The sequence below is a fragment of the Ranitomeya variabilis genome, chromosome 1 (assembly GCF_051348905.1).
Source record: "Ranitomeya variabilis isolate aRanVar5 chromosome 1, aRanVar5.hap1, whole genome shotgun sequence".
In the NCBI taxonomy this organism is placed as follows: Eukaryota; Metazoa; Chordata; class Amphibia; order Anura; family Dendrobatidae; genus Ranitomeya; species Ranitomeya variabilis.
Genome location: NC_135232.1, coordinates 221,411,017 through 221,437,194, shown reverse-complemented (window position 1 = coordinate 221,437,194; position 26,178 = coordinate 221,411,017). Strand labels below are relative to the sequence as shown.

The following is a 26,178-nucleotide window of genomic DNA, read 5'->3' as shown; positions in this document are numbered from 1 at the left end:
CCACCAACTGTACTCCAGCGTACCTGATGCGAGGAAGGTCTAGTCGGTTACCCGTTGATCTGGACATGGGGGTCCTAGTACCCGAAGATACCTCGCCGGATGCGGATTGGGATGCAGAAAGGCAGCGAAGGTACCGCGAAGTGCAAGAGTGTGTGGAGAGAAGTCTCGCCCAGGCTAGGCAGAGGCAAGAAAGGGACTACAACCAACACGCTCCTGCGATTCCCCTGTCACCTGGTGAGCAAGTGCTTAAACGAAAGAGGAGGTTACACAAGCTCGATGACCAATGGGAAGCGGAACCGTATACCATCTTGCCATCCGACTTCGACAACACTAAGGTCTGTCTCATCAGCAAGGACAAAGGGGAGACCTCGACAGCGGTATCCAGGGATCACCTTAAGGTCTGCCCCGATAAATTGAAAGAGAGGGGCACGGCCCCAGAAATCTCCCCGCCGGTGGAAAAGGAGAAAATGTTCCATACTGTCCTTGGTGACTTTCCCCAGTCCTGGACTCTGATAAACCAAGCCGTTGCGGTACCTGTTGTAATGTTTGAACAGCCGGACCCGCCAGAAACAATGGTGGAACCAGATCATCCGGCCCCGCAACCTCAACAAGCCTTGCCTGAAGAAGCCATGCCAACCGTTGAACCGGCAAATCCTCCCTCTGCTATCAGTGAGCCTGCCGTACCCACTGTTGATAGCAGCAGCTCTGAGAGCCCCAACCTGCCAGTGCTACCCAGACTCACTAGAAGTGTAGTTAGAAGACAGCGCACTACACCAGCGGTAGCAAGCATAGCGGGCCCTGTTAGGCCAATAGCAACCCCTGCGCTGCGAAGGTCCACACGCAGCACACAGAACCAAACTCCCCTCCGCTACAAAATGTGGAGGTATTGATAAGGGCTGCTATTTCATTAAAAATGTTTGTATGCATATCTTTTTGTTACAGGTTGTTAAAATGGACAATAGAGTAATGGACAGTGAATTGCTCAAAAACTTTCATAAGGGGGACCCCTTTGTTTACCCGGGGTCCCCGCTGTTTCAACCACTGAACTGAGAGTCATAAACTGTGCATGACCTAACTTTTGCAACGTTCAAGAATCCTCACCTCCCGTAAAGGGAAGCATTGTTATGTTCAATTGTTATGCTATTTCAAAAGTTTGTGTGTTTCCTGTTAACATGTATTATTGTTCTTGTTTTCCCAGTCCCGGAGTACTGGATTTAACCGGGGGGGGAGTGCAGCACCCCAGAGTCCTGGTTGTTGCAGTACTGTGGCTCCGCCACTATGGGGAGCTATGGTACGTCTGATTGCACTAAGGAGTTTCTCTGACCAGGTACATTCTCACCACACTTCACACTCCGGCCACCAGGGGGGGTGGTCCTATCTAGTAGGCCACTCCTCACAACTCTGGTAAAACTGGGGGTTGGACAGGAAGACAGGGAGAAGTAGCTGGGAAGAGCTAGTGAGAGGACCTGTCAGGGATGGGGATCCTGGCAGACTCCTCAGAGCAGAACTAACCAGCAAACAACGGGAATACAGAAAAGGAGAATACCAGCAGGGGTTTTGTTGAAAGAGGCAGCACCTTGCTGAGGCGCAAACAATCGGTGGCCGGAACGCCGAGCAAGTAAGAGACTTTAAGTACATTGCAAACCACGGCAGGACAGCTAATTACAGGTTGGCTGTCTCACTTAACACCTAAGCAGACAACGGAGGCAGCTGTGGGAGAGGGGCGAATCTAGAGTCCCGGAAGAACTCCAGGCCTACCCCGTCATACGGGTGCGTCCTACCATATCACCTGGAGGACGGAGAACGAACAGTAGAGACAGAAAGAAACAGTTGTGAGGACTATCCCGGGAGCTCAGCAGGGAAGAACTACAACACACAGCGCTAGAAGGTAGATACTGATTCCCACCTGTGAGGAGAACTCCTGATGTGTCGTTGGACCGGCCGGTCTCTGAAAACCCAGTTAACAGCGCTCTGGACTGAGGTCTCCAACATCTTCAGTAAAGAGGTAAAGAGACTGCAAACTGGTGTCCTCGTTATTTACCGCGACCTGCACCGTTACCACACCACTTATTGCACCGGACGTCCCCCATTGACAGACAGGGCCACGGACCGGGTCTAGCCACCGTGACAACCCCAGGACTGAGACCTAGAGGCCCGGCTCCGGGTACCCCTCGGCCCTGCGGCGGTGTGGGGGCGCTCCATTGTTGTCCGCCCTCCAAGAGGCAGAATATCCTGGTCCCTGTGTCCTTGTCCTTGTTTCTTGTCTTGTTCCATTTCCTTGTCTGAACTTAGTCTTATCTTGGTCTCCTTGTCTGTGGCTTCCTTCCCTGCTGTGTCTTTCGTCGTGTTCTCAGTTTGCTTACACTCCACACTCTTGCGGCGCCTCCTGCTCTGTACCTTTATGGCTTTACCTCTGCTCCGCACTCCTGCGGTTCTGCTCCTTTCTACTCTGCTTAGCTTCTGTAGCTGCCGTAATCCCTTGCAGCAGCTCCTCTCCACATTCCTTGTGGCTCCGCTCTGCTTTGCTGCAGAAACCTCTCGCTGCAGCTCCTCTCCGTATTCCTTGCGGTTCTGCTCTGCTTAGCTTTGGTTGCTGCGCTATCTCTTGCTGCTCAACCATTCCTATCCGCAGCCTTGCGGCTCTCTTCCTGTGTGAACAGGTCCCAACCTGTTCCTTCATTCTCCTTTCCTTCTGGCTTGTTTCCGTACCTACATCTCCTGTGTGAACAGGCCCCAACCTGTTCCTTCATACCTCATTCCTTTCTGCTTGTTTCCTTTCCTGCACCTTTTGTGTGAACAGGTCCCTACCTGTTCCTCCACACTACATATCCGTACCTGCACCTCCAGTGTGAACAGGTCCCTACCTGTTCCTTCATAAACCACATCAACCAGTCCTGTGTTCTCTGCCGTGCCTTCCAGTCCAGTGTTCCTGCCAGTCCTGCCGTTCCTGCTGTGCCTTCCAGTCTTGTGTTTCCTGCCATCCTAGCCAGTCCTGTGTTTCCTGCCAGTCCTGTGTTCCTGCCAGCCCTGTGTTCTCTGCCGTGTCTCTGCCTGCCCTGTGTTCTCTGCCGTGTCTCTGCCAGCCCTGTGTTCTCTGCCGTGTCTCTGCCAGCCCTGTGTTCTCTACCGGGTCTCTGCCAGCCCTGTGTTCTCTGCCAGGTCTCTGCCAGCCCTGTGTTCTCTGCCGGGTCTCTGCCAGCCCTGTGTTCTCTGCCGGGTCTCTGCCGGCCCTGTATCTCAGCCGTGCCAGCCTACTCGTCTGAGTTTCAGCTGTGCTCTTCTGCCAGTCCTGCCTGATGCCCGCACCAGTCCTGGTGTTCCTGTCTCCCAAGTGGGATCAGCAGCCACAGCCAGATACCACCCTGGAGTAGCACCTGGCAGCTGCCTGCTGCACAAGCCTGACCTCACCATCAGAGGCTCCAGTGAAAACCCAGGCAGCTGTCACAGTCACGCCCCTTCCAGGGTAGTCTGGTTTGTGGCACAGTGGGGCCACAAACCCCCCGAGCTCAAGCCCACCAGTCAGGGCGTGAGCGTGACACTGATCTATACTAATGATACGGAACCTGAGACGTGCCATAAGTGGCAGCATTGTTTCTTTCTTTTACAGTTTTAATGTTGCATTTTTCCACAACTAAGTAACTGAATAGCATGAAACACTGTGTTAAATCTGACACATTCAAAAGTCAGTCTAGTTTAAGGTCCTGGTTAATCATTTGCCTGTTATATTTATTGTCATTTGTGGGCCAAGATCTTGAAAATTGAGCACACGGTTCATGAACGTTGCACAACGTATAAAATTGCCCTAATTTTTCACCATGACCTTTTTTTTAGCTGTATTAGCTCAAAAAGATGCACATTTGCAAAATGATGCAAATGTACAAAAATTTGCTGTTGTACACAAAATCACCACAAGGGGGACTGAAGTACATTCGTGACAACATTTTGTGACTTTTCAAGACACAATTGATAAATCAGCCAAACATATCTGGAAAGTCTAAGTCTCTACTCACAAAGAAAGCCAAAACAGAAGAACACATAAAGTGACTTTAAAACAAGGCAAGCGAAAAGATGGGAATGGCACAAACAAAAATAAAAACAGGCATAAAATGCAAAACTAGCTAAGGATGCAAAAGCAATGATGAATTGGGGCCTAGTTTAAAATGTTTGAACATGAAACAGTTTTAGTAAATCTTAATAGATTTTTTATGTATAATTTTTTGTGACATAAAAAATTAGTAGTATATTTGCACATAAATACATCATTACGTCTGGGAGAATGCTATCCGCTTACCTGAAACTTAAGCCTGGAAACAAACTTTCATCAAGAGCCTTATCATCCAAACGTCGAAAGCTATACTGCGGTTGGCAACTGAATGCCCAAGGATCTAGATCACAATTCCAGTTAATTTCAATGCCCATTATGCCACCCTAGGGAAATAAATAAGTTATGTAATGCAGCTCTATACGTACATTCTAAAGACACTTGCAAGTAGACATAATTAATAATAAAGTGTCATTGTGTTAAAATAATGAAATTGGACATTGTGTATTATGTTCAGGATTTCTTTTGCAGAATATGTTCAGTCAGGGCAAGTAGGGATTGAACATAGGAAAAAAAGTTAAAAAGGGGGCTGTGGGCAATTTAGGGTATGTTTCCACGTTCAGGATTGCATCAGGCTTTGATCCGGATTTGACGCAGGCAAAATCTGCACCAAATCTGCACCTGAGGTCACTGGCAGGTCACCTGCATTTTTCATGCATTTTTTGATGCGTCCTTCATGTGTTTTTTGATGCGTTTTCATGTGTTTTTTTTAATGCGGATTTGTATGTGTTTTTGTAAGCTCAATAAAGATATACAAAAAAAAAATGGTGATGTCATTCTATCGTATCTATCGTATCTATTATCTATCTAGATAGATATATCGATAGATACGATAGATAGATAGATAGATAGATATAGATAGATAGATAGATAGATAGATAGATAGATAGATACGATAGATAGATGATAGATACGATAGATAGATAGATAGATAGATAGATAGATAGATAGATAGATAGATAGATAGATAGATAGATGATAGATAATAGATAGATACGATAGATAATACCAAGCCCGATGATTATTATATCTATGTATCTATAGATATATCTATCTATAAATATATCTATAGATAGATTATCCATCTACACTGTGTGCAGAATTATTAGGCAAGTTGTATTTTGATCACATGATACTTTTTATACATGTTCTCCTACTCCAAGCTGTTCAGGCTTGAGAGCCAACTACCAATTAAGTCAATCAGGTGATGTGCATCTCTGTAATGAGGAGGGGTGTTGTCTAATGACATCAAAACCCTATATAAGGTGTGCTTAATTATAAGGCAACTTCCTTTCCTTTGGCAAAATGGGTCAGAAGAGAGATTTGACGGGCTCTGAAAAGTCCAAAATTGTGAGATGTCTTGCAGAGGGATGCAGCAGTCTTGAAATTGCCAAACATTTGAAGTGTGATCACCGAACAATCAAGCGTTTCATGGCAAATAGCCAACAGGGTCTCAAGAAGCGTGCTGGGCAAAAAAGGCGCAAAATAACTGCCCATGAATTGAGGAAAATCAAGCGTGAAGCTGCCAAGATGCCATTTGCCACCAGTTTTGCCATATTTCAGAGCTGCAACGTTACTGGAGTAACAAAAAGCACAAGGTGTGCGATACACAGGGACATGGCCAAGGTAAGGAAGGCTGAAAAACGACCACCTTTGAACAAGAAACATAAGATAAAACGTCAAGACTGGGCCAAGAAATATCTTAAGACTGACTTTTCAAAGGTTTTATGGACTGACGAAATTAGAGTGACTCTTGATGGGCCAGAGGCTGGATCAGTAAAGGGCAGAGAGCTCCACTCTGACTCAGATGCCAGCAAGATGGAGGTGGGGTACTGGTATGGGCTGGTATCATCAAAGATGAACTTGTGGGACCTTTTCGGGTTGAGGATGGAGTGAAGCTCAACTCCCAGACCTACTGCCAGTTCCTGGAAGACAACTTCTTCAAGCAGTGGTACAGGAAGAAGTCGGTATCGTTCAAGAAAAATATGATTTTCATGCAGGACAATGCTCCATCACATGCCTCCAACTACTCCACAGCGTGGCTGGCCAGTAAAGGTCTCAAAGAAGAAAAAATAATGACATGGCCCCCTTGGTCACCTGATCTGAACCCCATAGAGAACCTGTGGTCCCTCATAAAATGTGAGATCTACAGGGAGGGAAAACAGTCCACCTCTCGGAACAGTGTCTGGGAGGCTGTGGTGGCTGCTGCACGCAATGTTGATTGTAAACATATCAAGCAACTGACAGAATCTATGGATGGAAGGCTGTTTAGTGTCATCACAAAGAAAAGTGGCTATATTGGTCACTAATTTTTTTGAGTTTTGTTTTTGCATGTCAGAAATGTTTATTTCTAAATTTTGTGCAGTTATATTGGTTTACCTGGTGAAAATAAACAAGTGAGATGGGAATATATTTGGTTTTCATTAAGTTGCCTAATAATTCTGCACAGTAATATTTGATATTTATGAGTCTTTTGGGTTGATTGAGAACATAGTTGTTGATCAATAATAAAATACAACTTGCCTAATAATTCTGCACACAGTGTACTGTATATATATATATATATATATATATATAATCGTCTAAGGGTCTGTTTGTCTGTAACGGAAATCCCGCATAGCCGATTGGTCGCGGGCGGCTGGCGAGACCACTCAGCGACAGGTGCAGTCTGGCCGCGAATTGGCGCGGGATTTAAACCACGTTTCGCTGATTGGTCGCGACGACCAATCAGCGATATTGCAGCAGGATTTAAACACCGCTTCGTAAATAAACTACATACATATTCTAGAATACCCGATGTGTTAGAATCGGGCCACCATCTAGTAGATATGTAATAGCAAGGCAGATGTTTATTAATGTATATAACGTTTAATTTAAAAAAAAGAAACGGAAAAAAAAAATGGCGTGGGCTCCCGCGCAATTTTCTGTGCCAGAGGGGAAAAGTCGACGGCCGGGGGCCAATATTTATAGCCAGGGAAGGGAGTAATACCCATGGCCCCTCCCAGGCTATGAATATCAGCCCACAGCTGTCTGCATAGCCTTTACTTGCTATTAAATTAGGGGGACCCCCCAAAAAATGACGTGGGGTCCCCCTTTATTTTATAGCCAGAAAGGCTACGCAGATAGCTGCGGGCTGATATTTATAGCCCAGAGAGGGGCCATGGATATTGGCCCCCCGGCTACAAATACCAGCCCGCAGCCGCCCCAGAAATGGCGCATCTGTTAGATGCGCCAATTCTGCACTCAGCCCCTCTCTTCCCACTCCCCTGTAGCGGTGGGATATGGGGTAATAAGGGGTTAATGTCAACTTGCTATTGTTAGGTGACATTAAGCCCGGTTAATAATGGAGAGGCGTCAATAAGACGCCTATCCATTACTAATCCTATAGTAGTGAAAGGGTTAAAAATAAAAAGACACAGCCAGAAAAAAAGTATTGTAATATTCTTAATTTGACCATACTTACCATACTCGATCACCTGCAAAAAATTAAAAATAATAAACCAACCATATACAACCTTTCCACCGTAGTACAATTAATAACGAGTGTCCCATGACAATTTCCCCTACAGAACAGTGACATTGGGTGATGTCACCGCTCTATAGGCCCTCCAGTGACAAACTGACAGGAGACTTCATCACTGAAGAGGTTACCTGTGTTCAGGGTCTCACTTTATGGCAAAGCTGCGTGGGAATTTTCCCACACAGCAGTGCCACAAGTGAGAGTAGAGACTATTTCTCACAGAGGCGGAGGAATACATTGCTGAAGGATACCTTCCTTCATTGTATTCCTGGAGCCCCTGGAGAGAGGTCACATCAGCTGATGTGGCTGCTCTCCCCGGGAGATCATCGTGGGACACTCGTTTTAATTGGATTTCTGTGGATCAGGGAGTATATTGTTTGCTTATTATTTTAATATTTTTTACAGGTGACAATGGCTTCGGGGATCAAGGTGACAAGGTGATGGTGAGTATGTTATATGTACTGTATGTCTATATGTATGTTGTATGTAGTGTGTGTGTTGTATGGTGTATGTTGAATATCACATGGTGCATGTATGTCGCATGTTGTATGTTGCATGGTGCATGTGTGTCTCATGTCGCATGGTGCATGTTGTATGTCGCATGTTGTATGTCGCATGGTGCATGTTGTATGTCACATTGTGCACGTTGTATGCCGCATGGTGCACGTTGTATGCCGCATGGTGCATGTTGTATGTCACATGTTGCATGTCGCATGGTACATGTTATATGTTGCATGTCGCATGTTGTATGTTGCATGTCACATGGTACATGTTGTATGCCGCATGTTGCATGTCGTATGTTGCATGTCGTATGTTGCATGGTGTATGTTGCATGGTGTATGTGGTATGGTGTATGTTGTGTGTTGTATGTGCACACAGTCTAGACAAGTCCAGCTCTGCTACATCTGGATGCCTGACATCCAGATGTAGCAGAGCCTGTAGATGATCGCCAGAGATAACTCTCCACGATCACCTACACTGCAGCGTTCTCACAATCAGCTGATCAGCTGTTTGTGAGAACCAGACTAGTGCACGGCAGTTCTCGCAATAACATAAGTTATCGCGAGAACTGCAGTGGACGAGGGACTTCCGGTGGCGGGACAGGTGAGCCGGCATGGACATGCGTAGTAAGCTGGGTTTACCGCATCTAATGATAGTCTATGGTAAATTTACAGCGCGGCAACGGAGCGTCACCGCATTGTAAACAGACATGCTGCGTTCTGAAAAGACGTGCCGCATGTCTGTTTACGCAGGTGTGCCGCCTGCGTGTTTTACTGCATAATGGAGACGGGATTTCAAGCAATCCCCTCCACTATGCTGTAACATCTGGACGCTGCGTGTTTGACGCTGCGGCTCTACGCAGCGTCAAACACGCAGCGTTTCCTGAAAGTGGAAACATACCCTTAGGTTTCTGATTCTTGGTTACTGCCAGATCACTTTTCTGTTCCATCTATATCAATTTGCTAAATGCTCATACTCAAAACGGACGAGTGCAATCCAATATAAAATTTGTGATTTTTTTTCTCAACTGAAATCGGACTGAGAAAAAATAAATAAATCGCAACATAGTCCTCATATCTCAGACGAGACTCTCCAATGCAAGTCAATGTGTGCGAGAAACAAAACGCACTGCACTTGGACCATGCGCGTGCCATCCAATTTTTACACACCAATGTCCTTTGAAAAGCCAGCAATTCATCTGCCGCATACAGTAAAATCACAGCATGACCTGACAAAATAGAATAGATAGAATAGCTATATACGCATAGGGAAAGGTATGATAGATAGATAGACAGACAGACAGACAGACAGACAGATAGATAGATAGATAGATAGATAGATAGATAGATAGATAGATAGATAGATGTTACATATATAATTAGTACAGTGCTTGTCTAGCTGTATTGTATTTTTTTACATTCTAATTTATTTTTTGAAAAAAATTGTGTGGGGTCCCCCTACATTTTATTAACCTGCAAAGGGAAAGTGGACAGCTGGGGGGGCAGATGTTTATAGCCTGGGAAGGAGGTAATACACATGACGCTTTCCAGACTACTACTATCAACTCACAGATGTACAGAACAGAGCAAAAGTTTGGACACACCTTCTCATTTAAAGATTTTTCTGTATTTTCAGGACAATGAAAATTGTACATTCACACTGAAGGCATCAAAACTATGAATTAACACATGTGGAATTATATACTTAACAAAAAAGTGTGAAACAACTGAAATTATGTCTTATATTTTAGGTTCTTCAAAGTAGCCACCTTTTGCTTTGATGACTGCTTTGCACACTCTTGGCATTCTCTTGATGAGCTTCTAGAGGTAGTCACCGGAAATGGTTTTCACTTCACAGGTGTACCCTGTCAGGTGTAATAAGTGGGATTTCTTGCCTTACAAATGGGGTTGGGACCATCAGTTGTGTTGTGCAGAAGTCTGGTGGATACACAGCTGATAGTCCTACTGAATAGACTGTTAGAATTTGTATTAAGCCACTTCTGGTTATTAAAATGGGGGACCACGCCCAAAAAATGACGTAGGTTCCCCGTATAATTAATAACCAGCAAAGGGTAGGAAGACAGCTGCGGGCTGATATTAATAGCTTAGGAAGAGACCATGGATATTGGCCCCCTCCCAGACTAAAAACATCAGCTCTCAGCCACCCCAGAAGAGGCGCAGCCATAAGATTAGGCACTTGGCCTCTTCTTCCCACTTGCCCTGGTGTGGTGGCAAGTGGGGTAAGAGTTGGGGGGGTTGATGCCACCTTTGTATTGTCAGATGACATCAAGCCCAGAGGTTAGTAATGGAGAGGTGTCTAAGATGCCCCCCATTGCTAAGCCCATAGTGATATTGTATAAAAAACACACCCAGAATAAAGTACTTTAATTGAAAGAATAACACAGACTCCTTTAATAAATCTAAATTAAACCATACTCATGTCATCACCCAGTCTAGTGAAGCCAATGTCCCCTGTAACAGAATTAAAATAATAAACAACAATATTCCTCACCTGTCCGCTGAGAAAATAATCCATTTGTCCTGCGACACATCTAGCTCTGCTAAATCTAGATGGCAGGCTGCATTGTTGCATAATTGTTGTGATTTTGCTTTTTGCTCCCTCTAGTGGTCATTAGTGATTTGACTCTGGAGCGTCTGTCTTTTCCTATATCCTCACCTGGGCCGTTAGTTCAGGGGCGTTGCTATATAAGCTCCCTGGACCTTCAGTTCAATGCCTGGCATCGTTGAAATCAGAGCTAATCTGTTGTGCTCTTGTCCTCTGATCCTGGTTCCTGTTTTTCAAGCTAAGTCTGCTTCTTTGCTTTTTGCTTTTGTTTTGTTTGGTATTTTTGTCCAGCTTGTTCCTATCTGTATCCTGACCTTTGCTGGAAGCTCTAGGGGGCTGGTGTTCTCCCCCCGGACCGTTAGACGGTTCGGGGGTTCTTGAATCTCCAGCGTGGATTTTTATAGGGTTTTTGTTGACCAGATAAGTTATCTTGCTATATTCTGCTATTAGTAAGCTGGCCTCTCTTTGCTGAACCTGGTTCATTTCTGTGTTTGTCATTTCCTCTTACCTCACCGTTATTATTTGTGGGGGGCTTGTATCTTGCTTTGGGGTCCCTTTCTCTGGAGGCAAGAGAGGTCTTTGTTTTCTTCTCCTAGGGGTAGTTAGAATCTCCGGCTGGCGCGAGTCATCTAGCGATCACCGTAGGCATGATCCCCGGCTACTTCTAGTGTTGGCGTTAGGAGTAGCTATTTGGTCAACCCAGTTACCACAGCCCTATGAGCTGGATTTTTGTATCTTGCAGACTTACACGTTCCTCTGAGACCCTGTCCACTGGGGTCATAACAGTATGCCAGTCCAGTATTAAATGTTTAATGCATTGCAGAAGTGGGATTATAAGAAAGAAAATTTTGAGTTTTTTTTTTCCCTCTCTCATTTTTTTTTTTCTTTTCCCCTTTACCTCAGAGTGGCTTAAGCTTGCTGCAGACATGAATGTCCAGACCTTGATTACAAGTGTGGACCAGCTTGCCGCTCGTGTGCAGGGTATACAAGATTATGTTACCAGAAATCCTAGGTCTGAACCCAAGATTCCGATTCCTGAACTGTTTGCAGGAGACCGATTTAAGTTTAGGAATTTCAGGAATAATTGTAAATTATTTTTGTCCCTGAAACCTTGTTCGTCTGGAGACTCTGCTCAACAAGTAAAAATTGTTATTTCATTCTTACGGGGTGACCCTCATGATTGGGCTTTTTCGTTGGCGCCAGGAGATCCGGCATTGGCTGATATTGATGCGTTTTTTCTGGCGCTCGGTTTACTTTATGAGGAACCCAATCTTGAGATTCAGGCAGAGAAAGCCTTGCTGGCTATGTCTCAGGTCCAGGACGAGGCTGAGGTGTATTGCCAAAAATTTCGGAAATGGTCCGTGCTGACACATTGGAACGAGTGTGCACTGGCCGCTAATTTTAGAAATGGCCTTTCTGAGGCCATTAAGAATGTTATGGTGGGTTTTCCCATTCCCACAGGTCTGAATGATACCATGTCCCTGGCTATTCAAATTGACCGGCGGTTGCGGGAGCGCAAAACCGCAAATTCCCTCATGTTGTTGTCTGAACAGACACCTGATGTGATGCAATGTGATAGAAAAACCGCAAATTCCCTCATGGTGTTGTCTGAACGGACACCTGATTTGATGCAATGTGATAAAATCCTGACTAGAAATGAGAGGAAAATTCATAGACGCCGGAATGGCTTGTGCTACTACTGTGGTGATTCTACACATGTTATCTCAGCATGCTCTAAACGTATATCTAAGGTTGTTAGTCCTGTCACCGTTGGTAATTTGCATCCTAACTTTATTCTGTCTGTAACTTTGATTTGCTCACTGTCATCTTATCCTGTCATGGCGTTTGTAGATTCAGGTGCTGCCCTGAGTCTTATGGATCTCTCATTTGCTAAGCGCTGTGGTTTTATTCTTGAACCATTAGAAAATCCTATCCCTCTTAGGGGTATTGATGCTACGCCATTGGCAGAAAATAAGCCGCAGTATTGGACACAGGTTACCATGTGCATGACTCCTGAACACCGCGAGGTGATACGTTTTCTCGTTCTACATAAAATGCATGATTTGGTTGTTTTGGGGCTGCCATGGTTACAGACCCATAATCCAGTCCTTGACTGGAAGGCTATGTCAGTGTCTAGTTGGGGCTGTCGTGGTATTCATGAGGATTCCCTGCCTGTGTCTATTGCTTCTTCTACGCCTTCGGAAGTTCCGGAGTACTTGTCTGATTATCAGGATGTCTTTAGCGAGTCCAGGTCCAGTGCATTGCCTCCTCATAGGGAATGTGACTGTGCAATAGATTTGATTCCAGGCAGTAAATTTCCTAAGGGAAGACTGTTTAATCTGTCGATACCTGAACATACCGCTATGCGTTCATATATCAAGGAGTCTCTGGAGAAAGGACACATCCGTCCGTCTTCTTCCCCTCTTGGTGCGGGATTCTTTTTTGTGGCTAAAAAGGACGGATCTTTGAGGCCTTGTATTGACTATCGGCTTTTAAATAAGATCACTGTCAAATTTCAGTATCCTTTGCCGCTGTTGTCTGACTTGTTTGCCCGGATTAAAGGTGCCAAGTGGTTTACCAAGATAGACCTTCGTGGTGCGTACAACCTTGTGCGCATTAAGCAAGGGGATGAATGGAAAACCGCATTCAATACGCCCGAAGGTCATTTTGAGTACTTGGTGATGCCTTTTGGGCTCTCTAATGCCCCTTCAGTTTTTCAGTCCTTTATGCATGACATTTTCCGGAACTATCTGGATAAATTTCTGATCGTTTATCTGGATGATATTCTGTTTTTTTCTGATAATTGGGACTCGCATGTGGAGCAGGTCAGGATGGTCTTTAAAATTTTGCGTGAAAATTCTTTGTTTGTCAAGGGCTCAAAGTGTCTTTTTGGTGTACAGAAGGTTCCCTTTTTGGGGTTCATTTTTTCCCCTTCTGCTGTGGAGATGGACCCAGTCAAGGTCCGAGCTATTCTTGATTGGACTCAGCCCTCGTCAGTTAAGAGTCTTCAGAAGTTCTTGGGTTTCGCTAACTTCTACCGTCGTTTTATCGCTAACTTTTCTAGCATTGTGAAACCTTTGACGGATATGACCAAGAAGGGCTCCGATGTGGTTAATTGGGCTCCTGCTGCCGTGGAGGCTTTCCAGGAGTTGAAACGTCGGTTTACTTCGGCGCCTGTTTTGTGCCAGCCTGATGTCTCGCTTCCCTTTCAAGTTGAGGTGTGTTATGGTTCTCAATGGCAAGAGAACATAGCCCAGCAAACATACGAACTAGCTCTTGGAAGGATGGAAACTAAACTGACCATGAACTAAACCTGCCGCACAACTAACAGTACCCGGGTAGCGTAGCCTGCGTTTTATCCCTAGACGCCCAGCGCCGGCCGGAGGACTAACTAATCCTGGCAGAGGAAAATATAGTCCTGGCTCACCTCTAGAGAAATTTCCCCGAAAGGCAGACAGAGGCCCCCACAAATATTGGCGGTGATTTTAGATGAAATGACAAACGTAGTATGAAAATAGGTTTAGCAAAATTGAGGTCCGCTTACTAGATAGCAGGAAGACAGAAAGGGCACTTTCATGGTCAGCTGAAAACCCTATCAAAATACCATCCTGAAATTACTTTAAGACTCTAGTATTAACTCATAACATCAGAGTGGCAATTTCAGATCACAAGAGCTTTCCAGACACAGAAACGAAACTACAGCTGTGAACTGGAACAAAATGCAAAAACAAACAAGGACTAAGTCCAACTTAGCTGGGAGTTGTCTAGCAGCAGGAACATGCACAGAAAGGCTTCTGATTACAATGTTGACCGGCATGGAAGTGACAGAGGAGCAAGGCTAAATAGCGACTCCCACATCCTGATGGAAACAGGTGAACAGAGAGGATGATGCACACCAGTTCAATTCCACCAGTGGCCACCGGGGGAGCCCAAAATCCAATTTCACAACAGTACCCCCCCCCCCTCAAGGAGGGGGCACCGAACCCTCACCAGAACCACCAGGGCGATCAGGATGAGCCCTATGAAAGGCACGGACCAAATCGGAGGCATGAACATCAGAGGCAGTCACCCAAGAATTATCCTCCTGACCGTATCCCTTCCATTTGACCAGATACTGGAGTTTCCGTCTGGAAACACGGGAGTCCAAGATTTTTTCCACAACGTACTCCAACTCGCCCTCAACCAACACCGGAGCAGGAGGCTCAACGGAAGGCACAACCGGTACCTCATACCTGCGCAATAATGACCGATGAAAAACATTATGAATAGAAAAAGATGCAGGGAGGTCCAAACGGAAGGACACAGGGTTAAGAATCTCCAATATCTTGTACGGGCCGATGAACCGAGGCTTAAACTTGGGAGAAGAAACCCTCATAGGGACAAAACGAGAAGACAACCACACCAAGTCCCCAACACAAAGCCGAGGACCAACCCGACGCCGGCGGTTGGCAAAAAGCTGAGTCTTCTCCTGGGACAACTTCAAATTGTCCACTACCTGCCCCCAAATCTGATGCAACCTCTCCACCACAGCATCCACTCCAGGACAATCCGAAGATTCCACCTGACCAGAAGAAAATCGAGGATGAAACCCCGAATTACAGAAAAAGGGAGACACCAAGGTGGCAGAACTGGCCCGATTATTGAGGGCAAACTCCGCTAAAGGCAAAAAAGCAACCCAATCATCCTGATCTGCAGACACAAAACACCTCAAATATGTCTCCAAGGTCTGATTCGTCCGCTCGGTCTGGCCATTAGTCTGAGGATGGAAAGCAGACGAGAAAGACAAATCTATGCCCATCCTAGCACAGAATGCTCGCCAAAATCTAGACACGAATTGGGTACCTCTGTCAGAAACTATATTCTCCGGAATACCATGCAAACGGACCACATTTTGAAAAAACAGAGGAACCAACTCGGAAGAAGAAGGCAACTTAGGCAGGGGAACCAAATGGACCATCTTAGAGAAACGATCACACACCACCCAGATGACAGACATCTTCTGAGAAACAGGAAGATCCGAAATAAAATCCATCGAGATGTGCGTCCAGGGCCTCTTCGGGATAGGCAAGGGCAACAACAATCCACTAGCCCGAGAACAACAAGGCTTGGCCCGAGCACAAACGTCACAAGACTGCACGAAGCCTCGCACATCTCGAGACAGGGAAGGCCACCAGAAGGACCTTGCCACCAAATCCCTGGTACCAAAGATTCCAGGATGACCTGCCAACGCAGAAGAATGAACCTCAGAAATGACTTTACTGGTCCAATCATCAGGAACAAACAGTCTACCAGGTGGGCAACGATCAGGTCTATCCGCCTGAAACTCCTGCAAGGCCCGCCGCAGGTCTGGAGAAACGGCAGACAATATCACTCCATCCTTAAGGATACCTGTAGGTTCAGAATTACCAGGGGAGTCAGGCTCAAAACTCCTAGAAAGGGCATCCGCCTTAACATTCTTAGAACCCGGCAGGTAGGACACCACAAAATTAAACCGAGAGAAAAACAACGACCAGCGCGCCTGTCTAGGATTCAGGCGTCTGGCGGACTCAAGATAAATTAGATTTTTGTGGTCAGTCAATACCACCACCTGATGTCTAGCCCCCTCAAGCCAATGACGCCACTCCTCAAAAGCCCACTTCATGGCCAAAAGCTCCCGATTCCCAACATCATAATTCCGCTCGGCGGGCGAAAATTTACGCGAGAAAAAAGCACAAGGTCTCATCATGGAGCAATCGGAACTTCTCTGCGACAAAACCGCCCCAGCTCCGATTTCAGAAGCGTCGACCTCAACCTGAAAAGGAAGAGCAACATCAGGCTGACGCAACACAGGGGCGGAAGAAAAGCGGCGCTTAAGCTCCCGAAAGGCCTCCACAGCAGCAGGGGACCAATCAGCAACATCAGCACCCTTCTTAGTCAAATCAGTCAATGGTTTAACAACATCAGAAAAACCAGCAATAAATCGACGATAAAAGTTAGCAAAGCCCAAAAATTTCTGAAGACTCTTAAGAGAAGAGGGTTGCGTCCAATCACAAATAGCCTGAACCTTGACAGGATCCATCTCGATGGAAGAGGGGGAAAAGATATATCCCAAAAAGGAAATCTTTTGAACCCCAAAAACGCACTTAGAACCCTTCACACACAAGGAATTAGACCGCAAAACCTGAAAAACCCTCCTGACCTGCTGGACATGAGAGTCCCAGTCATCCGAAAAAATCAAAATATCATCCAGATACACAATCATAAATTTATCCAAATAATCACGGAAAATGTCATGCATAAAGGACTGAAAGACTGAAGGGGCATTTGAAAGACCAAAAGGCATCACCAAATACTCAAAGTGGCCCTCGGGCGTATTAAATGCGGTTTTCCACTCATCCCCCTGCTTAATTCGCACCAAATTATACGCCCCACGAAGATCTATCTTAGAGAACCACTTGGCCCCCTTTATGCGAGCAAACAAATCAGTCAGCAGTGGCAACGGATATTGATATTTAACCGTGATTTTATTCAAAAGCCGATAATCAATGCACGGCCTCAAAGAGCCATCTTTCTTAGCCACAAAGAAAAAACCGGCTCCTAAGGGAGATGACGAAGGACGAATATGTCCCTTTTCCAAGGACTCCTTTATATATTCTCGCATAGCAGCATGTTCAGGCACAGACAGATTAAATAAACGACCCTTAGGGTATTTACTACCCGGAATCAAATCTATGGCACAATCGCACTCCCGGTGCGGAGGTAATGAACCAAGCTTAGGTTCTTCAAAAACGTCACGATATTCAGTCAAGAATTCAGGAATCTCAGAGGGAATAGATGATGAAATGGAAACCACAGGTACGTCCCCATGCGTCCCCTTACATCCCCAGCTTAACACAGACATAGCTTTCCAGTCAAGGACTGGGTTATGAGATTGCAGCCATGGCAATCCAAGCACCAACACATCATGTAGGTTATACAGCACAAGAAAGCGAATAATCTCCTGGTGATCCGGATTAATCCGCATAGTTACTTGTGTCCAGTATTGTGGTTTATTGCTAGCCAATGGGGTGGAGTCAATCCCCTTCAGGGGTATAGGAGTTTCAAGAGGCTCCAAATCATACCCACAGCGTTTGGCAAAGGACCAATCCATAAGACTCAAAGCGGCGCCAGAGTCGACATAGGCATCCGCGGTAATAGATGATAAAGAACAAATCAGGGTCACAGATAGAATAAACTTAGACTGTAAAGTGCCAATTGAAACAGACTTATCAAGCTTCTTAGTACGCTTAGAGCATGCTGATATAACATGAGTTGAATCACCGCAATAGAAGCACAACCCATTTTTTCGTCTAAAATTCTGCCGTTCACTTCTGGACAGAATTCTATCACATTGCATATTCTCTGGCGTCTTCTCAGTAGACACCGCCAAATGGTGCACAGGTTTGCGCTCCCGCAGACGCCTATCCATCTGGATAGCCATTGTCATGGACTCATTCAGACCCGCAGGCACAGGGAACCCCACCATAACATCCTTAATGGCATCAGAGAGACCCTCTCTGAAATTCGCCGCCAGGGCGCACTCATTCCACTGAGTAAGCACAGCCCATTTACGGAATTTCTGGCAGTATATTTCAGCTTCGTCTTGCCCCTGAGATAGGGACATCAAGGCCTTTTCCGCCTGAAGTTCTAACTGAGGTTCCTCATAAAGCAACCCCAAGGCCAGAAAAAACGCATCCACATCGAGCAACGCAGGATCCCCTGGAGCCAATGCAAAAGCCCAATCCTGAGGGTCGCCCCGGAGCAAAGAAATCACAATCCTGACCTGCTGAGCAGGATCTCCAGCAGAGCGAGATTTCAGGGACAAAAACAACTTGCAATTATTTTTGAAATTTTGAAAGCAAGATCTATTCCCCGAGAAAAATTCAGGCAAAGGAATTCTAGGTTCAGATATAGGAACATGAACAACAAAATCTTGTAAGTTTTGAACTTTCGTGGTGAGATTATTCAAACCTGCAGCTAAACTCTGAATATCCATTTTAAACAGGTGAACACAGAGCCATTCCAGGATTAGAAGGAGAGAGAGAGAGAAAGGCTGCAATATAGGCAGACTTGCAAGAGATTCAATTACAAGCACACTCAGAACTGAGAAAAAAAAAAAAAAAAAATCTTCAGCAGACTTCTCTTTTCTCTCCTTTCTCTGTCAATTAATTTAACCCTTTAGGCCGGTCAAACTGTTATGGTTCTCAATGGCAAGAGAACATAGCCCAGCAAACATACGAACTAGCTCTTGGAAGGATGGAAACTAAACTGACCATGAACTAAACCTGCCGCACAACTAACAGTAGCCGGGTAGCGTAGCCTGCGTTTTATCCCTAGACGCCCAGCGCCGGCCGGAGGACTAACTAATCCTGGCAGAGGAAAATATAGTCCTGGCTCAGCTCTAGAGAAATTTCCCCGAAAGGCAGACAGAGGCCCCCACAAATATTGGCGGTGATTTTAGATGAAATGACAAACGTAGTATGAAAATAGGTTTAGCAAAATTGAGGTCCGCTTACTAGATAGCAGGAAGACAGAAAGGGCACTTTCATGGTCAGCTGAAAACCCTATCAAAATACCATCCTGAAATTACTTTAAGACTCTAGTATTAACTCATAACATCAGAGTGGCAATTTCAGATCACAAGAGCTTTCCAGACACAGAAACGAAACTACAGCTGTGAACTGGAACAAAATGCAAAAACAAACAAGGACTAAGTCCAACTTAGCTGGGAGTTGTCTAGCAGCAGGAACATGCACAGAAAGGCTTCTGATTACAATGTTGACCGGCATGGAAGTGACAGAGGAGCAAGGCTAAATAGCGACTCCCACATCCTGATGGAAACAGGTGAACAGTGAAGATGAAGCACACCAGTTCAATTCCACCAGTGGCCACCGGGGGAGCCCAAAATCCAATTTCACAACAGAGGTGGATGCTTCAGAGATTGGAGCAGGGGCCGTTTTGTCGCAGAGAGGCCCTGGTTGCTCTGTTATGAGACCTTGCGCCTTTTTCTCTAGGAAGTTTTCGCCTGCGGAGCGAAATTATGATGTGGGCAATCGGGAGTTGTTGGCCATGAAATGGGCATTTGAGGAGTGGCGTCATTGGCTCGAGGGTGCTAAGCATCGTGTGGTGGTCTTGACTGATCACAAAAATCTGATGTATCTCGAGTCTGCTAAACGCCTGAATCCTAGACAGGCCCGCTGGTCATTGTTTTTCTCCCGTTTTGACTTTGTTGTCTCGTATTTACCAGGTTCAAAGAATGTGAAGGCCGATGCTCTTTCCAGGAGCTTTGTGCCTGATGCTCCTGGAGTCGCTGAACCTGTTGGTATTCTTAAGGATGGTATTATCTTGTCAGCTATTTCTCCTGATCTGCGACGTGTGTTGCAGAGATTTCAGGCTGATAGGCCTGATTCTTGTCCACCTGACAGACTGTTTGTGCCTGATAAGTGGACCAGCAGAGTCATTTCCGAGGTTCATTCCTCGGTGTTGGCAGGTCACCCAGGAATTTTTGGCACCAGAGATCTGGTGGCCAGATCCTTTTGGTGGCCTTCCTTGTCTAGGGATGTGCGGTCATTTGTACAGTCCTGTGGGACTTGTGCTCGAGCTAAGCCTTGCTGTTCTCGTGCCAGCGGGTTGCTCTTGCCCTTGCCTGTCCCTAAGAGACCTTGGACACATATCTCCATGGATTTCATTTCTGATCTTCCGGTGTCTCAGGGCATGTCTGTTATCTGGGTGATATGTGATCGCTTCTCCAAGATGGTCCATTTGGTTCCTTTGCCTAAACTGCCTTCCTCTTCCGATCTGGTTCCTGTATTTTTCCAGAACGTGGTTCGTTTGCACGGCATCCCTGAGAATATTGTGTCAGACAGAGGATCCCAGTTCGTTTCCAGATTCTGGCGATCCTTTTTTAGTAGGATGGGCATTGACTTGTCATTTTCGTCTGCTTTCCATCCTCAGACTAATGGACAGACGGAGCGAACTAATCAGACTTTGGAGGCTTATTTGAGGTGTTTTGTCTCTGCTGATCAGGACGATTGGGTGACCTTCTTGCCGTTAGCTGAGTTTGCCCTTAATAATAGGGCTAGTTCCGCCACCTTGGTTTCGCCGTTTTTCTGCAACTCTGGTTTCCACCCTCGTTTTTCTTCGGGTCATGTGGAACCTTCTGACTGCCCTGGGGTGGATTCTGTGGTGGATAGGTTGCAGCGGATCTGGAATCTTGTGGTGGACAACTTGAAGTTGTCACAGGAGAGGGCTCAGCGCTTTGCCAACCGCCGCCGCGGTGTGGGTCCCCGACTACGTGTTGGGGATTTGGTGTGGCTTTCTTCCCGCTTTGTTCCTATGAAGGTTTCCTCTCCCAAATTTAAACCTCGTTTTATTGGTCCTTACAAGATATTGGAAATTCTTAATCCTGTATCCTTTCGCCTGGATCTACCTGTGTCGTTTGCTATCCACAACGTGTTTCATAGGTCCTTGTTGCGGCGGTACGTTGTGCCTGTGGTTCCTTCTGCTGAGCCTCCTGCTCCGGTGTTGGTTGAGGGCGAGTTGGAGTACGTGGTGGAGAAGATCTTGGATTCTCGTCTCTCCAGGCGGAGGCTTCAGTACCTGGTCAAGTGGAAGGGCTATGGTCAGGAAGATAATTCCTGGGTGGTCGCCTCTGATGTTCATGCGGCCGATTTAGTTCGTGCCTTTCATGCCGCTCATCCTGATCGCCCTGGTGGTCGTGGTGAGGGTTCGGTGACCCCTCACTAAGGGGGGGGTACTGTTGTGATTTTGCTTTTTGCTCCCTCTAGTGGTCATTAGTGATTTGACTCTGGAGTGTCTGTCTTTTCCTATATCCTCACCTGGGCCGTTAGTTCAGGGGCGTTGCTATATAAGCTCCCTGGACCTTCAGTTCAATGCCTGGCATCGTTGAAATCAGAGCTAATCTGTTGTGCTCTTGTCCTCTGATCCTGGTTCCTGTTTTTCAAGCTAAGTCTGCTTCTTTGCTTTTTGCTTTTGTTTTGTTTGGTATTTTTGTCCAGCTTGTTCCTATCTGTATCCTGACCTTTGCTGGAAGCTCTAGGGGGCTGGTGTTCTCCCCCCGGACCGTTAGACGGTTCGGGGGTTCTTGAATCTCCAGCGTGGATTTTTATAGGGTTTTTGTTGACCAGATAAGTTATCTTGCTATATTCTGCTATTAGTAAGCTGGCCTCTCTTTGCTGAACCTGGTTCATTTCTGTGTTTGTCATTTCCTCTTACCTCACCGTTATTATTTGTGGGGGGCTTGTATCTTGCTTTGGGGTCCCTTTCTCTGGAGGCAAGAGAGGTCTTTGTTTTCTTCTCCTAGGGGTAGTTAGATTCTCCGGCTGGCGCGAGTCATCTAGCGATCACCGTAGGCATGATCCCCGGCTACTTCTAGTGTTGGCGTTAGGAGTAGCTATTTGGTCAACCCAGTTACCACAGCCCTATGAGCTGGATTTTTGTATCTTGCAGACTTACACGTTCCTCTGAGACCCTGTCCACTGGGGTCATAACACATAATGCGACCATACAGTCTGCCATCCAGCAAAAACTCTAAGCTGTGCATGCTTGCTCAGCTCAGCTCCTCGTGGTGAACTCCTTTCACCTCACTGACGTCACCACAAGAGTGAGAAAGTTCAGACAATAAACTCAGTTCAACCGACTGGTGTCAGTGCGAGCGCCGTGGGAAAAGTTTTAACTGTGCTCACAAAATGGCCTGTATGTACTCAGTACGTCCAGTGTCAGTAAATACCAGACGTCCAAGGTCGGAAAGGGGTTAAAATCTAACTCTTTGACCACAATGATCAAAGGTACTGTATGTGTGGAGAAAAAAGGGCACAGAATTTCAGGAAAAAAGAACATCTTGCCAACCTTTAAGCATGGGTGTGGATCAATCATGGTTTGGGGTTGTATTGCAGCCAATTGGCCTGGGAACATTTCACAGAGGAATGGATTCAATGACATTTCAACAAATTCTTGTTGCAAACATAACACCATCTGTATAAAAGCTGAAGTTGAAAAGAGGATGTCTTCTACAAATGGATAATGATCCTAAGGTTTTACAATGGCCCTCACAGTCCCCTGATCTGAACATCATGGAAAATCTGTGGCTAGATCTCAAAATAACATTGCATGCTAAACGGCCCAGTAATCTCACAGAACTGGAAGAATTATGCCAGGGCATAATGGATGAAAATCCCTCAAACAAGAATTGATAAGACTGTTGGCTGGCTACAAAAAGTGTTTACAAGCTGTGATAGGGTGATACTGGGTACTAATCATGCAGGGTGCCCAAACTTTTGCATCAAAGCATTTTCCTTTCTTGTAATTTTTAAAATGTAAAAGATGAAAATGTATATATATTTTTTCCTAAAATACAAAAGAAATGTGTCATCTTTAACTTTAGGCCTTTTAGAGATCATTTCAGCTTCAACTTGCATAACAGTAATTTTGACCAGGGGTGCATAAACTTTTACATGCCACTGTATGTCATTAGCATCCTATCTAGAGAAACCATTATCACTAGATGCACAGCTGTAACATATATTTTACTTTTTGCTGGAATATTCAATGCAAACTTGCAATAACAATACCAGCAGAACATACCAAAATCGCAACTTGAGAAAATGACTCCCCAGCTTCTGCTAAAATGTCTCCAAGTCTGAATATGGGGCATCGAGGAGCTGTCTTTTTGTTATATATGCAGGTTACATTGTATTCTGGTAGAATGTTCTTCCTAAAGTGGAAGGAAAAATAAGATTTTGGTAATAACATGTAACAAGCTTCTGCTTAGTCACAGTAAGGCTGTGTGCACACATCAGAATTTTTCGCATTGTTTTCGCATTTTTTCTCAATAAAAACGCTTAACAAACGCATACATATGCATCCCATCATTTATAATGCATTCCGCAATTTTTGTGCATATTTTGCGCTTTTTTCCGCAAAAAAAATGCATCGTGGTAAAAAAACGCAGCATGTTCATTCATTTTTCAGGTTTTTTTGCGGATTTCCTACTATATTATTGCATTGGGAACCTCCGGAAAAAAACGCAAAAAATCCACAAAAAAACGCGCAAAAACGCATGCATATTTCTTGCAGAAAATGTCCGGTTTTGTTCAGGAAATTTCTGCAAGAAATCCTGACGTGTGCACATAGCCTTAATAAAGGTGTTCATACATATTAGAGGAAAATCAGACAGACTCCATTTTCACAGGGTCAGCATACAATCTTATGTGTATTGGGGGAGAAGCTATGGGGTGGTCAGGAGGAAATAGCTGTCTTATTTATGGTGTATTGGCACTTTTGAACACTAATAAAAAAGGAACAATATTATTATTCCAAAAAAAATTCCAACCTTTGTCTAAACTGCAACAAATTTCAACTATGTGCATTCAACAGATAAAGAAAAACGTCTGTTTTTATCATGCAATCAAAGCAAAACCAAGTTGTGCATCTAAAATTTTTCTTGGTAATTCAGAGCTCTATATGTTCCTGTCTTAACATGAAGACTAGAAAAAGTACGAGTATGTACAGTGGGGAAAATAAGTATTTGGTACACTGCCGATTTATCAAGTTTTCCACCTACAAAGAATGGCGAGATCTGTAATTTCTATCGTAGATACAATTCAACTGTGAGAGAGGGAATCTTAAAAAAAAATGCTGTTTATTATATACCGTAGTTTAGACATAATACACTGTGTTCCAAATTATTATGCAAATTGGATTTAAGTGTCTTAAAGATTTAATTGTTTTGTTTTTCAAATAAACTCGTGGATGGTATTGTGTCTCAGGGCTCAATGAATCACTGAAATCAATCTTAAACACATGTGATAATTAGTTTACCAGGTGATTCTAATTAAAGGAAAACTACTCAAAAATGATGTTCCACATTATTATGCAGGTCACAGGTTTCAAGCAATATGGGAAATAAAAAGGATCTCTCTGCTGCTGAAAAGCGTTAAATAGTGCAATGCCTTGGACAAGGTATGAAAAAATTAGATATTTCACGAAAACTTAAGAGTGATCATCATACTCTGATGAGATTTGTGACTGAAACAGCACAGACAGAGTTCATGCAAATAAAGGCATAATGAGGAAGTTTTCTGGCAGACAAATTCATTGGATTAAGAGAGCAGCTGCCAAAATACCATTTACAAAGCAGCAAACAGTTATTTGAAGCTGCTGGTGCGTCTGGAGTCCCTCGAACCTCAAGGTGTAGGATCCTTCAAAGGCTTGCTGTGGTGCATAAACCTACTATTCGGCCACTCCTAAACAGTGTTCACAAGCAGAAACGGTTGCAGTGGGCCCAGACATACATGAAGACTAATTTTCAAACAGTGTTGTTTACTGATGAGTGTCGAGCAACTCTGGACGGTCCAGATGGATGGAGTAGTGGATGGTCGGTGGATGGCCACCATGTCCCAACAAGGCTGCGACGTCAGCAAGGAGGTGGAGGAGTCATGTTTTGGGCTGGAATCATGGGGAACCAGCTGGTAGGGCCCTTTAAGGTTCCTGAAGGTGTGAAAATGACCTCAGCAAAGTAAATAGAGTTTCTGACTGACAACTTTCTTCCATGGTCTAAAAAGCAGAAACGTGCCTTCAGGAACAAAATCATCTTCATGCATGACAATGAATACCTCTGAGTAATTGGCTGCTATGGGCATAAAATGAGATAAATTCATGGTGTTGCCACCATCTTCCCCTGACCTCAACCCTATAGAGAACCTTTGGAGTATCATCAAACAAAAGATCTAGGAGGGTGGGAGGCAGTTCACATCAAAACAGCAGCTCTGGGAGGCTATTCTGACTTCATGCAAAGAAATACAAGCAGAAACTCTCCATAAACTTACAAGTTCAATGGATGCAAGAATTGTGAAGGTGATGTCAATGAAGTGCTCCTATGTTAACATGTAACTTGGCCTGTTAGGATGTTTTGGAGTTAAATAGCTTTTTTTGTTTAGTGAATGTGACCTCCTAATGCTGGAAATTCCACAAATGAGCATTTTCAGTTCTTTAAAATATATCAAATGTTTAGAAATTCTTACTGTGCCTAATAATTTGGAAAAGTGCATTTTGAGTTTTTATTCATTTTGGAGATTATACTGTTATCATTGGGAGGTTTCTTCAATAAAATTCAATGTATACTCTAACAGGTGATGACTTTTATTAGACTGACTGTCATTTGCACTGACCATTTAGGAAAATCCGAGAAAAATTTCATTTGCATAATAATTTGGAACATAATGTATACAGGGTGGGCCATTTATATGGATACACGTAAATAAAACGGGAATGGTTGGTGATATCAACTTCCTGTTTGTGGTACATTAGTATAAGGAAAGGGGAAAACTTTTCAAGATGGGTGGTGACCATGGCGGCCATTTTGAAGTCGGCCATTTTGGATCCAACTTTATTTTTTCCAATGGGAAAAGGATCATGTGACAAACTTATTGAGAATTTCACAAGAAAACAAATG

General features: G+C 44.8%; 1 protein-coding gene across 2 annotated transcripts in view; it reads right to left on the bottom strand.

Moving 5' to 3' along the window:
• The window catches only part of P2RX7 (purinergic receptor P2X 7), a 117,810-nt gene that overhangs the window by 36,653 nt on the left and 54,979 nt on the right, over positions 1-26,178 (bottom strand). For both annotated transcript variants that reach the window (XM_077292920.1, XM_077292923.1), the window contains 2 exons: positions 23,310-23,439; positions 4,292-4,428 (listed from right to left, as the gene is read on the bottom strand). In XM_077292920.1, the coding sequence (XP_077149035.1) occupies positions 4,292-4,428; positions 23,310-23,439 (267 nt within the window). The remainder of the gene's footprint in view (positions 1-4,291; positions 4,429-23,309; positions 23,440-26,178) is intronic.